The following is a 14,712-nucleotide window of genomic DNA, read 5'->3' as shown; positions in this document are numbered from 1 at the left end:
TATGAGCGAGCCAAAAAGCCATGGAATCCTCGTTTAGGAGGTATTTCTATTTGTAATGCTTCGGGCATAAGTTTTCGAATGAAGATCATGGCAAAGGCTTATTCAACTCTTCCATGCCATTGTTGGCTACAATGGTTTCTTAGATTCTTGATAGTCAGTGGAGATTCACGTCTTGTACCCTACATAAAGTGGTTTCTATTAGAAGCATCCTTAGGAAAATCGAACTTGTGACAGTTCGACAATCCACTGAATTGGAGGGAACAAGATTGTGATTAGTGTTATGGGAATGAATCATCCATAAGCATCAAAGTTAGAACATTCAAGTTCTAAGACATGGTTTTCATGAAAAATGTCGGGTTTTAATGGGTGTATTGTTTTATGAAAACTTCGGGTTTCAAAGGCACTAAATTTGAAACTACAGGTTCAATTTAGTTTATGAACGTTTAGTTCATAAAAGAGAGGTTCTTGCAAGAACACAGAATGCAATATACAACTAAGTGTAGTGGATTTGAGTTTCTTCGAGAACTTAAGTGTGAGAGCTTCGTTACTACGAAAGTATGTCAACAGTTTAAGGTATAAAAATAAATTGTTGAATCGTTAATGTCCAAAAGTGATCTTCAAGTTAATAATTTTGGATTCATTATCGGATTAATGGACTTTAGGTCACTTTTAATTAATTCAATAAATCGAGACCAAACATGGTCAATTGTAGAAACAAAATAATATTAGAATAATATTATCAGGTCGAAAATAGCATAGCCCAAAGGATAGGGTTGGGTGTCGTGAGCAAAAGAGGTGCTCGGAAATGGGCTGCAGGCCACGGGTCCAAGGGATAAGCCCAGCCACATGGGCTGGCTGAAAAACTGCGGGTTGAGGCTAATACAAGCCCAGCAAGCATGGCAGCTTGCTGGCGTGGGCCGAGACAAGGGATCAGGGTTGCAAGCCCGTGCTTGGAAACAAGCCCAACATGCTTCTGGCATGTGGGTTTGGGCTCGGGTGGACTAGGGCTTTCAGGCCCGTATGACATGTAAGCCAAGTCAAGGCTTGGTTGTGTCTGATGTGGAGAAGTAGGCCCAAAAGGGCTGTGCAGCTGGTCCAGTTTGTCGACGCCATCCCACGGTGACGTCATGGTGTTGCCACAGTGATGCCAAGGATTACCCAAAAAAATTTTCGAACCTAGGGTTTAGGAAACCCAAAATTTGCTTCTAATTTATTTTATATACATTGACTTACAAATTCCACATAGCAAGTAAAATTGCTTAATGCATGAAACAAATATATGAACATATACAATATATATATATATATATATATATATATATATATATATATATATCGGAAGGAAACTATAAACATAGGGGGTTCATGCATCATGTGGAATGTTTTCATGCTTTAAGGTCGTTTCAAATATCTTATTTTATTTTTAGCGTACCTGATTTGCAGAATATATATATATATATCGGAAGGAAAATATAAACATAGGGGTTTCATGCATCATGCGGAATGTTTTCATGCTTCAAGGTCGTGTCAAATATATTACTTTATTTTAAGCGTACCTGATTTGCAGAAAACAATAAAAACCTTTGAATTTGTAGAAGATCCTTCTTGGAAAGCCAGAATTGCATCTCCAATGCATTGTATCACGTTTAACATAGAAAAATTAAATTGAATCAATAGCATATATATATATATATATATATCAATTCAATAAAATAATAAATTAATCATAAAAAGAATGATTAAAATGTAATACTCCCTCGATTGAAGAATAAATTCTCTTGTTAGTGCAGCGTCAAGAGTGTGCTGATAACGTGTTCTAGGCATAATTTACTGAACAATTATGGAGGTCATAGAGAGAGGGTGTGGCAATAGTAGAGAGAAAAAAGAGATGCATAATTGTGAGGTGTGTTCTATTCCATCCCATTATGCCTTTATTTATAATAATAGGGAAGGTTAATTTCTTACCCTTTTAGGATTACAACTCTTAATAGGTAATCAACTCCTAATAGGAATATAAGAGATATTCCTAGATACACTAGGATTTATACAATCACATTCCTAATTTAATAGGACTGCAACAATTCTTTTTTAGTTTGACATGTTTCCTTTTTTTTTTTTTTTCCCTTGTTTTTTTGTTCCTATTATGTACCCATGCGGTTTTGTGTGTGTGTAATAAAATGTATCCTTATATATTTTTGGGTACATTACTATAAGGGTCACTTAGAATTTTTTATTTTTTATTTTTTTAAGAGAAACCTAGGTAAACCCTTAAACAAAATAGGAAATTTGTTCTAGTCAATAAATAATTTCATATCTAATGAATATTTATTTTCTAACATCGATTAGTAAAAACTGTTGTTCTCTTCAACTAAAGGTGAGAGAATTATTTCTCTCCAACTAATTAAGGTCAATAACAGTTGCTAGATTTCTCTTGATTGACCCCTCCTTAAAAGTACAAAATATTGATTGACTCAATCCTAAACAAGAATAGGTGATCTAAATGTTAGATAGGATTGATTGAAGCGGACTAACCCTAAGTACTTCAGATTTTATTTTGAGATATGTTCATAGGAGAAATCTCCAAGTCCCAAGGAATTGAAGTTAGGTTAGTAAGTAATAAATCACAAAATGTTAGATAGGACGGATTAGAATTACATCATATATAAAGGCATATGAGAGTGATTTGTAAATACCTACTTAGAAGGAGCTACTTATTTATAAATCACTTCTACGCGACTTTGTAGTGTTCATATAGTGCACTTCTAATTCCCCAGGACTTCCTTAAAAAAACATCGCTTTCCTTATTTTTATGTTCAAATGTTTCTCTAGACTAGGTTGGTTGTGCTGTCATGGGACTTCAATTAGCCATATTGACATGAGTGTCCATCCAATTACGAATCTTTAAATTGTGATGCAAAGTGTTGAAAAGTCTGATGGCAATGAATGCCCATATAGTATGTTAGCAAAAGTCTTCAGCATGGGCAGAAGTTTTCAATGCCCATGCAAAGTAAAAGTTGAATGCATAGAGATTGTATTGTCAGACGAAATGTCATAAATTTCAATATGCAGTTAATGCATCAGTTTGGAGTTGCTCTATAAATAGAGCACTCCGCATGTTTTCAAGTTACAGAAAATATAAGAAAAAGAGAACGAAGGAAAAATATCAGTAACATCATCCATTCCTCTGCCTTTTTATTTGTTATCCTCTTGTGCTATATTTTTAGTGTGACATTTAACATCTACCTTACACCTACCGTTAAAAAGGTTATCTCTCTAACTTTGACCTATTTATAACACGTTATCAGCACGAGTCTCTAAATATAATTATTCTCTCATCTCTCTTCGCCGAACAAACGAAAGAAAGAAAAATGTTTCCTTTAAGGTTTTTACTGTTCATCTTCTTCCTCTGCCTCAACTGCGCGGTATATCCTCACGATGAGCTGTTTGCTCCATGCCTGCTCTTAGTTCTTAATCTAACGGTTACATACATCTTTGATTACTTGTTTGGTGTAGAGATTGATTACTAACCCAGTATTTATTTATGTTAATTTTACTGCAATCTAAGATGGTGCGGTACAATCGCCCATCTTGAACTGCAAATTTATTCTTACTGCGATCCAAGACGGTGCGGTATCATCGCCTATCTTGGACTGCAGATTTAATTTTACTGCAAATTTTAGGTGGAGCGATATAATCGCCCACCCTACCCTGCATATATAAATTTACCTGCTATTTAATTTCATTGCAATTTTAGGTGGTGGGGTATAATCGCCCACATTGCTCTGCATATTTAATTTTCCTGTTACTTGAGTGGTGCGGAATAATCGCCCATTCTATATTACATTATTTCAATGAGAATGGTGCGGTATAATCGCCCTCCTCATTCACCCTGAAAATCTAGAGCCAGAAGTTTCGAGTGCTTATCATTTTGGCCTGAAGATCAAAATGAAAATTTTGTAAGAACCAGAAGTTCTAACATCATATTCCTCCAGGAATACGTATTATTGCAAGTTCTTACACATCTCATTTTCTTTCAGAAAGGAAAATGGCGAACTTGGCGAAGCTTGAATTTGCTGCCCTGGATATTACCGGGAAGAATTACCTGACCTGGGTACTGGATACCAAGATCCATTTGGAAGCAGGGAATCTTGGAGATACCATCAGGGAAGAGAGCAACTCATCCTCTCAAGATCGGGCAAAGGCTATGATTTTCATTCGCTGTCATCTTGATGAGGCGCTAAAGAGCGAGTACTTAGCAGTTGAAGATCCGTTAGCTATCTGGAATGCCTTGAGAAACATATACAATCACCAGACAACGGTGATTCTTCCAAGGGCCCGCTATGAGTGGACTCATATGAGGATCCAAGACTTCAAGTTAGTGGCAGAATACAATTCTGCATTGTTCAGAATTACCTCTCAGATGAAGCTCTGTGGGGACATTATTACTGAGGAACATATGCTGGAAAAGACTCTCAGCACATTTCATGCCTCCAACGTGCTCCTGCAGCAGCAGTATAGAGCACGAGGCTACACTGAGTACAACCAGCTGATATCTGTGCTCTTAGTAGCTGAACAGAATAATGAGCACCTGATGAAAAACCATCATTCCCGACCTACTGGATCTGCACCATTCCCAGAAGTGAATGCTGCTTCCCTCGAAGTGAACGCCACATCCTCTGGTGGTGATAATCATAAACGAGGACGTGGCCACAAGCGAGGTCGATGGAATAGGAAAGGCAAGAACCGTGGAGTTCAGTTTCACAACCAGGTTCCGAGGCATAATTCAGGCCCGAGCTTCAAAAATGCGAATCGCCACAAAGGCAAAGCTCATATGAACAATGCTCCCAGGAACTCTGAAGGAGCCTGCCATAGGTGTGGTGGCAATGGGCATTGGGCGCGTACTTGTCGTACCCCAAAACATCTAGTGGATCTGTATCAAGCCTCCCTCAAGAAGAAGGGTGTCGAAACCAATTTTCTCAACCAGGCTAGACCAATGGATATACCTGATTCGGTGTTTGACTTATCAGGGCAGTTGAACACAACTCATCTAGATGTTCCAGACTTTATTGTGGAAAGGGGAAATGAAGTATACCGGTCCGATTGAATCATTGATGTACTTTTATTATGCTGAACTTGTAGTATTTCAGATTCAATAAAAGTGGCATGTAAATTTCTTGTTATAACTTGCTTTTAACTCTGATTCTCTTACTCAGAGAGCATGGATAAAAACTGTGGTTATTCTCAGAACATGAGAAATGGCAGAGATATTTATCTTGCAGATAGTGCAACCATACATACAATACTTCGTGATCGAAAGTATTTCTCAAGCTTAATACTTACAAGAGTAGGGGTAACAACAATATCAGGACCTTCAGATGTAATTGAAGGTTCAGGGCAAGCCCAGATTATGTTACCAAATGGAACAATATTGTCCATACAGAATGCATTGTATGCCGCTCGATCTACTCGAAATTTGTTGAGTTTCAAAGACATACGTTTAAATGGATACCACATTGAAACAAAAAGTGCAGAAAATGTGGAGTATCTATGCATTACCTCTAATGATACCCAGAAGCGTATATTGGAGAAGTTGTGTGGTATGTCGAGTGGATTGTATTATACATACATAAGGACAATTGAATCACATACTGTCATAAACCAGAAGTTCATTGATTCAAAAGTTTACATGCTTTGGCATGACCGTCTGGGTCATCCAGGATCTACCATGATGCGTAAGATCATTACCAACTCTAATGGACATCCATTAATGAGCAGACACATTGCTGCCTCAAATGATAACCCTTGCAAAGCTTGTTCTCAAGGGAAGTTGGTAATTAGACCATCTCAACTAAAGGTTGATGCTGAATCCCCATCATTTCTGCAAAGAATTCAAGGGGATATTTGTGGGCATATTCAACCATCATGTGGACCATTTCGATATTTTATGGTTTTGGTTGATGCATCTACCCGATGGTCACATGTTTGTCTCTTGTCTACTCGGAATGTAGCCTTTGCGAGACTTCTTGCTCAAATAATTAAGTTACGAGCACAGTTCCCAGATTATCCCATTAAGTCAATCCGACTTGATAATGCTGGTGAATTTACGTCTCAAACCTTTGATGATTATTGCATGACTTTGGGCATTGATGTTGAACACCCTGTTCCTCATGTCCATACTCAAAATGGTTTAGCAGAAGCATTGATCAAGCGACTTCAGTTAATAGCTCGCACTCTGCTTATGAAAACCAAATTACCAGTCTCTACATGGGGACATGCCATCTTACATGCTGCATCATTGGTTCGATTGAAACCTATAGCCAACCATCAATACTCTTCAGTACAACTCGTGTTTGGACATCAGCCAAACATTTCCCATTTACGAGTTTTTGGTTGTGTTGTTTATGTGCCTATTGCACCGCCACAACGCACTAAAATGAGACCTCAGCGTAGACTGGGAATTTACGTGGGTTTTGATTCACCATCTATCATTAGATATTTGGAACCCTTGACAGGTGATATGTTTACAGCTCGTTTTGCTGATTGTCACTTTGATGAGACAATTTTCCCGTCATTAGGGGTAGAAAAAATCATTCCAGAATAACGGAAAGAGCTGACATGGGTTGTTCCCACCTTGTCTCATTTTGATCCTCGCAGCATTCAATGTGAAAATGAAGTGAGAAGGATTATTCATCTTCAAAGCATTGCCAATCAAATGCTAGATGCATTTAATGATGCTATGAAAGTGACAAAATCACATATACCAACTGCAAATGCACCTGCAAGAATTGATGTCCCTGTTGGACAAAATAAAGTGGCAGCGAATGATTTATCTGGTGCACGCCTGAAGCATGGTAGACCCCAAGGTTCAAAAGATTCAGCCCCTCGAAAGAGAAAGTCGAGGGCACAACTGAATCCAAATGAAATCATTCAGGAAGAGAAAATGAATGATACATCCACAATTCATGATTCTGGACTTCCAGAAAAAGAAAATGTCCTTGATGAGACATATGTCCCTGAAGAGACAGAAGTACATGAAAGCAAAGAAATCTCTATAAATTATGCATGTACAAATGAATTGTGGGATCATAATGAAATAATCATCAATGATATGTTTGCATTCGCAGTAGCCACTGAAATCATCTTAAGTGATTATATTGAGCTTCGCTCTGTTGATGAATGCAAACAGAGACAGGATTGGCCTAAGTGGAAAGATGCAATCCAGGCAGAATTAAATTCCTTGGAAAGGCGGAATGTTTTTGGACCAGTAGTCCAAACCCCGCCTAGTGTAAACCCCGTGGGTTACAAATGGGTATTCACAAGGAAACGCAATGAGAAAAATGAGATCGCATGATACAAAGCACGACTCGTTGCACAAGGTTTTTCTCAAAGACCTGGAATTGATTATGAGGAGACATACACTCCTGTAATGGACGCAATTACGTTCCGTTACTTAATAAGTTTAGTGGTTTCAGAAAGACTTGACATGCGACTTATGGATGTCGTCACTGCGTATCTATATGGAGAATTAGATACTGACATCTATATGAAAGTCCCAGAAGGACTTAAGTTGCCTGAAACAAGTAACAAACCACGAGGTATGCTCTCGATCAAATTAAGACGATCATTGTATGGGCTGAAACAATCTAGACGAATGTGGTATAATCGTCTCAGTGAGTATTTGATCAAAGAAGGGTATATCAACAATGTTATTTGCCCTTGTGTGTTCATTAAGAAATCCAATTCTGGATTCGCTATAGTGGCAGTATATGTTGATGATATGAATCTAGTTGGAACTCTTGAAGAGCTCAATAAAACTGCTGAATATCTGAAAAGCGAATTTGAAATGAAAGACCTTGGAAAAACAAAATATTGTCTCGGCCTGCAGATCGAGCATTGTGCTAGTGGAATTTTGGTCCACCAATCAGCTTACATTGAAAAAATTCTGAAGCGATTTGGTATGGACAAGGCTTATCCACTAAGCACGCCAATGGTCGTTCGTTCTTTGGAAATTAAGAAAGATCCATTTCGTCCAAAAGAAGATGATGAACTGGTCATTGGTCCAGAAGTACCATATCTGAGTGCAGTAGGTGCTTTGTTGTATTTAGCACAATGTACTAGACCAGATATAGCTTTTTCAGTTAACTTGTTAGCAAGGTATAGCTCTGCTCCAACAATTCGCCATTGGAAGGGTATCAAAGATGTATTGCGATACCTTCGTGGGACAACAGACATGGGTCTCTTCTACTCAAAGAACTCCACAAATGACCAAGTCCTTATTGGATATGCAGATGCTGGTTTCCTCTCTGATCAGCATAAGGCCCGCTCACAAACTGGATATGTGTTTAAGAATGGAGATACAGCAATCCCATGGCGCTCAACCAAGGAAACATTAGTTGCCACATCTTCAAATCATTCAGAAATACTTGCTTTACATGAAGCAAGTCGTGAATGTTCTTGGTTAAGATCAATGATCCATCATATTCGGAATTCATGTGGTCTAGCTTCGAAGACAGACAACTCAACTATCATCTATGAAGATAATGCAACCTGTGTTGCCCAAATGAAGGAAGGATTCATCAAGGGCGATAAAACTAAACACACATCTCCAAAGTTTTTCAATGCTCCTGAGCTTCAGAAGGCTAAAGTTATTGAAGTCAGACAAATCCGTTCAAATGAAAATCTGGCAGACTTGTTCACCAAATCTCTACCAAAGTGCACGTTTCAGAAGTTAGTGCAAGGCATCGGATTACGTCGACTTACCAAACAGCTAAATTTGGAGAATGCGGAATCAGGGGGAGATACATATCAGGGGGAGTATCCATGATACATGCTTGTTGTACTATTTTTCCTTCGATTAGGATTTTTCCTATTGGGTTTTTCCTATCAAGGTTTTAACGAGGCAACATAAGCATACTTGACACTATATCAACGATCCAGGAAAGTTGTACTCTTTTTCCTTCGCTATGGTTTTTTCCCATTAGGTTTTTCCAAGCAAGGTTTTAACGAGGCAACTCATGTTGATATGTGGGCATCCAAGGGGGAGTGTTGAAAAGTCTGATGGCAATGAATGCCCACACAGTATGTTAGCAAAAGTCTTCAGCATGGGCAAAAGTTTTCAATGCCCATGCAAAGTAAAAGTTGAATACATAGAGATTGTATTGTCAGACGAAATGTCGTAAATTTCAATATGCAGTTAATGTATTAGTTTGGAGTTGCTCTATAGATAGAGCACTCCGCATGTTTTCAAGTTACAGAAAATATAAGAAGAAGAGAACGAGAGAAAAATATCAGTAACATCATCCATTCCTCTGCCTTTTTATTTGTTATCCTCTTGTGCTATATTTTTAGTGTGACATTTAACATCTACCTTGCACCTACCGTTAAAAATGTTATCTCTCTAACTTTGACCTATTTATAACACAAAGAAAATTATCATGTCTTGAATTGTCATGTTTTCTAGCTTATGAAGTAGATTTGTAGAAAAGGTGAGAGTTTTAATCATGTGATCGTTCAGGAAGAAAAGCTAATATTACTGTTCTACTCATTATAATTTTTGAGCTCACGATCATTATTTTAGTGTATGTCATACATCCAAGCATTTATTACCGTTCAATTATTGTTTTAAGACATGTCATACACCGGAGCATTTAGAATTTTCGTTGCAATCATGCCACGACTCCACCGTTTGAGGGTGCCATCATTGGCTATCTTCTTTTCCTTATCATTTATCTTAATAAAAATTAAAGAAATCCATCGTCGTCTTTAAACTTTACTTTATCATTCCTCCCCCCTGTAATGTAAAGTGTTTTTTCTCCTCGCTTCGTTCCTTTACCTGCTCAACCAAGATTTCTCTTCCTGTAAGAACAGATGCTAGCACTAATAACAGCTAAGTTGTCCAATCTGCTCATTAAGAGAAATGAATGCAAGTAGGTAAACAACAGGGAGAAAATTCATCAATCCAGCCCCACGCGGTTTTGAAGGTCTTGGAGGACAACTGGTGAAGGTCCATCGCCTTGTGAGCTTGTGATCCAAAATTCAAAATGTGGGGACTTACGTGTCCTCACTGACATCATAGCAAATGCTAGCTAAAGTCCAAGAAGTAAACAAATTGGTTTTGAATTTTTATGTTCTACCTTCGCCATTTACTTTGTTCACACATGCGAGTGAAACGTCACTTGGGGCATCATCATCAGGTGAACATTATATACATGTGACATGCGCATCCCCTTCATGTTATAAAAGTTAAATGTATCATAAGATTCAATATTTCACTCCAACAAGAAAAATAAGAGAATTAATAAACATTTTTTTTCAGCTTTTTACGTACACTTGTTTAATCAAGATTGTTGATTTCATTTGATTCACTCAATCTACAAGACAGAACTAAAAATAGCTGAAAAAAAGAGAGAATTACCTTTCCAAAAACAACGATAGTCACCAACATTGGAGCACATCGTGAGCTAGCTAAAATTAAGCATTACATTACCGAACGACTATAAGTGTATAAAAACTTTAGCCCTAAACCCTAACACCTCATTCTGTGCCACGATGTCAGTTAGTATTGATGTTGTATTAGAATCTGTCTATCTAATATTGGCTGAACTGGTGAATGAAGAAGATATATAACTATTATGGATACCATACATAGATTGCAGAACAGAAACAACTAGTAGTCTTTGTTGGATAATGGCCAAATGTTTCCTTGTTTTGTGGCTTAAATTGCTCCATGTTTTGTGGCTTTTTCAAAGCCATGTTTTGTGGGAGAAGGCTTGGATTAAGAAAAGCATAAAAAGAGAGCATTTGGCAAAACAAGGATACGGATGAGAGAAGGAAAGCATCCAAAAGAGATGGTGTGAGCATTTGGCTCTACCATGGGCATGGGTGAGAGAAATCAAGAGAGCTAGAGTGGAAGATCTCTTGTGAAAGAACTCTTGGGTTAGAGTGATGCTCTTGGGAAAATTCTGTGAGTGGGTGTACAAGGGTTATGGGATTGGGTTATGTCGATTTAACTCATGTGTAACTTATACTGTTTTTTTCATAGTGAAGAGCAATATCTCTCCGAGGACGTAGGCAGGTTTTTGCCGAACCTCGTAAATTTCTCGGTGTCTTTATTTCTTGTATTTTATTTTGTTCAACTGTGTGTGTGTAATCTGAATCTCGATTCCGCACTAACGAACGGGCCAAGGCACAACAGTCTTGTACATAAATTCTACAGAATTAAAGATAATTTGTAATCAAGAAGCATTACACTTTTACAACAATATATGGCTGTGGAATTATCCAATGGATATATATTAATTATAAAAGAAACAGAGGATAGAAGGATCGCAGCAACACTCGTCAATTAGGCGGCAGCAATACAAAGCCGCAAGACTGTTGACACCACATCCAAACAACAAACGCAAAAATAGATCATCAACAACTAGGTATAACATATATAGAAATTAGATTTTAATTGTGAAAGAAAAGGAAAGTAACCAGAATCATCAACAACTAGGTATAACATATATAGAAATTAGATTTTAATTGTGAAAGAAAAGGAAAGTAACCAGAAAAAAAAAAAAAAATGAATTTCATGTTAGATAAGAGATAGTTGAGAAAGTTTAATTACCATCTCTCAAGGAAACCTGGTTCTCTCCTGGGTGGAGGAGCAGCATATTGTGGAGGTGCCACTACTGGAGGGCCTTGGTAATAACCTACACAAAATTAAAATTATAACTTAAAACAAAAATTTACAAGTAAATTAAAAAAGACCTAAACTAGTGAGCTATTTCTGGCACTTCAAAGCCGTCATCATGTATGGAGTAAATTAATGAACGCACGATGAATATTTTGGAGCGTTAATAACGCTAGCTTAAACTATACTCAAACAAGAATCCATCACATACAGTGACATAGAAGATTGGTATTAGGAAACTAATATTTATAATTAATTACATACTAATCCATGTTAAGAAATACAAAAAGCACACTTAATGTTGATCAACTACAAAGTAAGAGCAAAAATGAAAACTTTTATATAGTTAAAACCAGGGGAGAGAGAGTTGAGTTTTGAGACCAACAAGGGGCATCAAAGAGAAGGCGCAAATTGATAACCTGAAAAAACCAACTGAAATAAACTGTTTTTGGTACCTAAAAAGGTGAAATTAGTTCAGAAAATACCTCCTTGAGGGGGATAACCCCATTGAGCAGGGTAGGGATAACCATATTTTTGGTCGGCCATTTCTGCTAAACGGTGACGGAGACGGACTCAAGCTTTTGGACTGAAAGGAAGGGCAGACTCAGGAGATGGCGAACTGAGAGTTATGGGAAGGGAAAACTCTGGTTTCTATTGCTTTTATAGTAATAATAAGTAAAATGTGGGAAAGGTTCTGGTTTCGAAGTTCAAACCACACACGCTTTTTTTTTTATATATAAGAAAATTGTAGGCATCACTTTTAATGCACTTTAATTCCTTTTCCACCCTCTCAACGTTCCTGTCTCTCCTCTCCTCTCTTTCTTTTCTTGTTATCCCACAGGATAAGATTGACTTCAGTAGTGACATCGTGTAGAGGTCGGCAAGGTTGTTTGGGATCGGCTTGCATGACTTCAATCTCCTGATGCTTTGCTGATGTAGATGTAGACGTAATATGTCTTGGTGTTGACTTCGTTGATGTAGCATGGCTTGATCGGGTGGATACATGCATCATAGTCTTCATGGATCGTTGTTGGGACTCAATGATGGATGAAAACAACAAGTACTTCGAATATGCTCAACAAGAACTTCTAACCATGTCTCACTTGTGGCGTAGTAAAGTGAGGTGAGTCTTGGAACGATTCGAAGGTTTCACAAGGTTATATTATGGACCTCCAAGATATTGCGATATCCTTAACGGTAAAGACATAACCATTTAGGGATTTTGCCTTATGTAGGTTTGATAAGTAACATGCGTCAACATAACAAACAAGACAATCATCATTTCAAGGATCAGGAGGTCGGATTCGTTCGAGATGCGTCGGGATTTGATTTGCCCAAATTCATAGTACCTTCAGAGTACGTCTTTAATACCAATTCAGTGGCTGCGTGTAGGCGTGGTGCTGCATCTTTACCAAGATCAACAGTGCAGGAGATGTCTTGTCTTAATACAATGAGCTAAGTACAACAAAGCGTAAAGTTAAACCTTAGATATGGAATTTCGGATTCCATAACGTTTTCAAGGGTCTCATTTGCATATAACATATGGACGATCAAAAATATACTTAAAAGGTGACACCTTTAGGGTGTAGTTCGACTGGTAGACCAAAATACCGTCAAAACAATGCTTCAACTTCTGGTCAAGGCATAAACGAGTTTTCCCAAGATCCTTCATCTCAAATTCCATCTTCAGGTGTGAGGCAGTTTTCTCAAGCTCTTCCGGAGTTTTAGTGAGATTCGTGTTAATGGCATAAACTATAACTCTAACAATTCGGAATAAGACTTCATAGTTTAACAAGCAAGGGCATAATTCATATCTTTGACTGATCAAATAATCACTTAGACGGGTATACCATCTGTCGGATTTTTCAATCCATAAGTGAACGCCTCAAAACAAGTTAAGAAGGTGTTCCATGGTTTGGAACTATTTGAACCAGTCCATGTAATTCTTCGGGAACTTACATGTAAATCTTTGTATCTATATCCCTATGGAGAAAGCGCTTACTACATTTCATAATGCTGCTATCAATCACATAACGTTTTGAGAGAAACCTTGCGTCATAAGGCGTGCATCATATCGCACTATTTCATTCATCTCATAATGCTTCATTTCCCACTTGTAACACAACGGGGTTACCTTGGGCAGTGTAGGAACGATAGGTCCAAAACACACTTTGGTAAGGAATTTGACCTAGATTGTAACTTTAGTTGTCCAATCAGTTCTACGTTGTCATTTAATCAACGGAACACGGTTTGATGTCATCGCTTTTCATTTATGTCGGTAGCTACCATATAAGTGAAAACATCATCGATGGTAATCTCATTTCAATTCCATTTAGCTCATCCAAACTAGTATACTGGACCAAGAACTTCAAGTCTTGGGAGTAATCCAGATTAATCTCATGAGATGGAAATGATTTGAGACAGCGATCAAGTATGGATTCATTATTGTGCCGTGTCTTCCTCTTTTAGAGACGTGAATCCTATGAACTGAGTAATTTGTCGTGCTTCAGGCCAAGACAGATTGATTGGCTATCCACCGGTGTACCGGACTGTCCAACTGGGGCGTCCAAATCGTCCAACAGGGGCGACACACCTTCTAGGGATGTTGACTCAACGTCTGTTAAGTACGTCTATCATTGCAGGCATGTTTACAACTGGTATATGATCTCGTCACTTTAGCTAGATCAGAGAAATGCGTCTGGAGCAACATTCTGAAAGCTAGAATTTATCACACTTGCTTATCACACTTGTGCGGTATAGGGATCGAGATGAGACATAGTGGCCAATGTCCATGAAAATTCGCGTCTTTCTACAGGAACGTTGACGTTCTTATCTCCCTTTAATGGCGGGAATACTGCCTCATTAAAGTGACCAACTCACAAATGAGCGGTAAAAAGATCGTGTGCAATGGCTCTAAGAGAGCTAGTGTGAAGGAGAATCATAATTGACAAAGATTCACATCCTTCTTTAAGGACCCATATTGGTACATTGCGGCGACACAACTTGGCACATGGAATGCACACCCAAATGTGTAA

The 14,712-nt window shown here is 38.0% G+C and overlaps 1 protein-coding gene and 1 long non-coding RNA gene across 2 annotated transcripts; one reads left to right on the top strand and one right to left on the bottom strand.

The window, feature by feature from the left end:
• The first annotated feature begins 4,045 nt into the window (after positions 1-4,045).
• LOC137719844 (uncharacterized) lies at positions 4,046-5,104 on the top strand. Its single transcript, XM_088682498.1, has one exon. The coding sequence runs from the start codon at positions 4,046-4,048 to the stop codon at positions 5,102-5,104; it is 1,059 nt and encodes a 352-aa protein (XP_088538624.1).
• A 5,502-nt stretch (positions 5,105-10,606) lies between these two features.
• Positions 10,607-12,342, bottom strand: LOC137721367 (uncharacterized). Its single transcript, XR_011066633.2, has 3 exons — positions 12,163-12,342; positions 11,612-11,696; positions 10,607-11,373 (listed from the first exon to the last, which is right to left on the bottom strand). It is a non-coding gene; the product is annotated as an uncharacterized LOC137721367 (long non-coding RNA).
• Positions 12,343-14,712: the final 2,370 nt, after the last annotated feature.

The sequence above is a fragment of the Pyrus communis genome, chromosome 1 (assembly GCF_041283825.1).
Source record: "Pyrus communis isolate YQ-2024b chromosome 1, ASM4128382v1, whole genome shotgun sequence".
Lineage (NCBI taxonomy): Eukaryota > Viridiplantae > Streptophyta > Magnoliopsida > Rosales > Rosaceae > Pyrus > Pyrus communis.
The sequence above is the reverse complement of the archived record's forward strand: the minus strand, read 5'-3'. Positions and strand labels throughout refer to the sequence as shown.

Coding starts and splice junctions, on each gene's coding strand:
- LOC137719844 (XM_088682498.1), top strand. CDS start 4,046: ATGGCGAACTTGGCGAAGCTTGAATTTGCTGCCCTGGATATTACCGGG.